The sequence below is a fragment of the Monoraphidium neglectum genome, assembly GCF_000611645.1.
Source record: "Monoraphidium neglectum strain SAG 48.87 unplaced genomic scaffold scaffold02123, whole genome shotgun sequence".
Taxonomy (NCBI): Eukaryota; Viridiplantae; Chlorophyta; class Chlorophyceae; order Sphaeropleales; family Selenastraceae; genus Monoraphidium; species Monoraphidium neglectum.
In genome coordinates this window covers 2,788-4,360 of record NW_014011505.1, presented here as the reverse complement: position 1 = coordinate 4,360, position 1,573 = coordinate 2,788, and the positions used below count along the sequence as shown (strand labels likewise).

At 63.3% G+C, this 1,573-nt stretch overlaps 1 protein-coding gene across 1 annotated transcript in view; it reads right to left on the bottom strand.

Moving 5' to 3' along the window:
* MNEG_9946 (hypothetical protein) overlaps positions 1–344 on the bottom strand; it is a gene marked incomplete at both ends in the record, with an annotated part of 1,749 nt that extends 1,405 nt beyond the window's left edge. Inside the window, one exon of the mRNA XM_014041581.1 lies at positions 32–344. Coding sequence (XP_013897035.1) covers positions 32–344 — 313 coding nt within the window. The remainder of the gene's footprint in view (positions 1–31) is intronic.
* Positions 345–1,573: the final 1,229 nt, after the last annotated feature.

Genomic DNA, 1,573 nt, shown 5'->3' with positions numbered 1-1,573 from the left:
CCTCCCCGCCCCGCCCCGCGGTGCCACCCACCCATCTCCGAGAGCGCCGCGCCCTGCCTCCTGACCCCCAGCAGCGCCGCCACGACGCCGTCCACCGGCGCGGCCGCCAGCGCCTCAAACGCCGCGGCGTCGTCCCCCGGCCGCACCGCCCTGATGGCGTCCTCGAGGGCCTTAGCCTCGGCTAACGTGTGGCTGTCGGCGCCGACCTTGACGTGCTCGATAATCACGGTCGCATCCGAGAGCAGGTCCCACACGTTCTTCAGCACCACCTCGGGTGGGGTGGGGCGCCTGCCGGAGAGCGCGCGCGACAGCGCGTGCAACAGCGAGACAGGTGGCAGCGCCATGGTTGGGAGCATGTAGAGCCCGTCGAAGCGCCGCGAGTGCAATTTGACCTGGCCAATAGACGAAGGGCTCGGCCTCAACGGGGCGAGAGAGTGGCGCATGTTGAGGCGCACGCGTGGCGTGGCCCACGTGATGTCATCGATGCAACGGGCAATCCAAGGTTACGCCCGCGCGCACACTAGCGTCACTCAAAGCGCGCAAAGCGCGAAGGCTCACATTGGGCGTGCTGCGACGTTAAGAAGTGGGTAGAAATGTGGTGCATAAATCCTTTCTTGGCGAGGGGACGCAGGGGACGGGTCATATGGGTGGGTCTGCATCCAACTGCTCTCGGTAAGGGTCCAGCATCTTCAATGCTGGCCGCAACTGGTGCAACACAGCCCCAAAGCTGCGATCAAAATCCTGGAGATTTTTGTACTCCCGTAACCCACTCCAGTCTTCGCGCAAGTGAATGGGCTCATGCACGTGCAGCACCACGCGAGCGGGTGGAATCTCATGTTAGCCCACAAGGTCAAAGCCGCATAGGGCCACGGCAGGAACCTGGAACAGATATGCATGCCTCTCACATTCTGGTTCACCTGTGCATGAGGCTGGCAGCAATCAACGCCCGGCGGCAACCGCAGCCCGTCCTCCCCCTCACGCTCAATTGATGCAGTTGCGCTGACGCGACGGTGCGCCTGCGAGCTAGTTCACATGATGTCTGCGTTCCGGCGTTGTAGCCTAGCGTAAATAAAACATTCGTCGGCTTTTGCTTCCTACATATAGCTTCCTTGCTGCGTTAGAGACTGTCGATCCGAGATCACGTCGAACTGTGCCCCTTACCTGAAGAATCAAGCGCCATCGAGAACCAAGCATACAGTGACAAAAATATAGTGCTGCTGACCTGGATACCGCGAGCGCCGTGCAGTGCATCAGGTGTGATCGAGCCACCTGCAACGGCTCATGCTGTGTGCTGTGCTTGGCAGCTGCGTGCTCCTGCTGCGACCAGCCACCTCTGCGCAATGCCCACTCAATCGCCCGCCTAGGATGAATACGGCAGACAGCACCTCGGGCTTTCCAGCTTTGACGAGCGGCGCCGCCGCACCACGAACCACGCTCGCGGCGCCATCTGCGGTGCCCACTGCCAGCACGCCACGGACCACAGCCGGCGAGCAGATCGCCCCTGTCACGGCACAGCCGCCGCCGGGCGCCATCCGCGCTCGGGGGGCGCCGCCGAGCCCCGCCGTTACGGCGG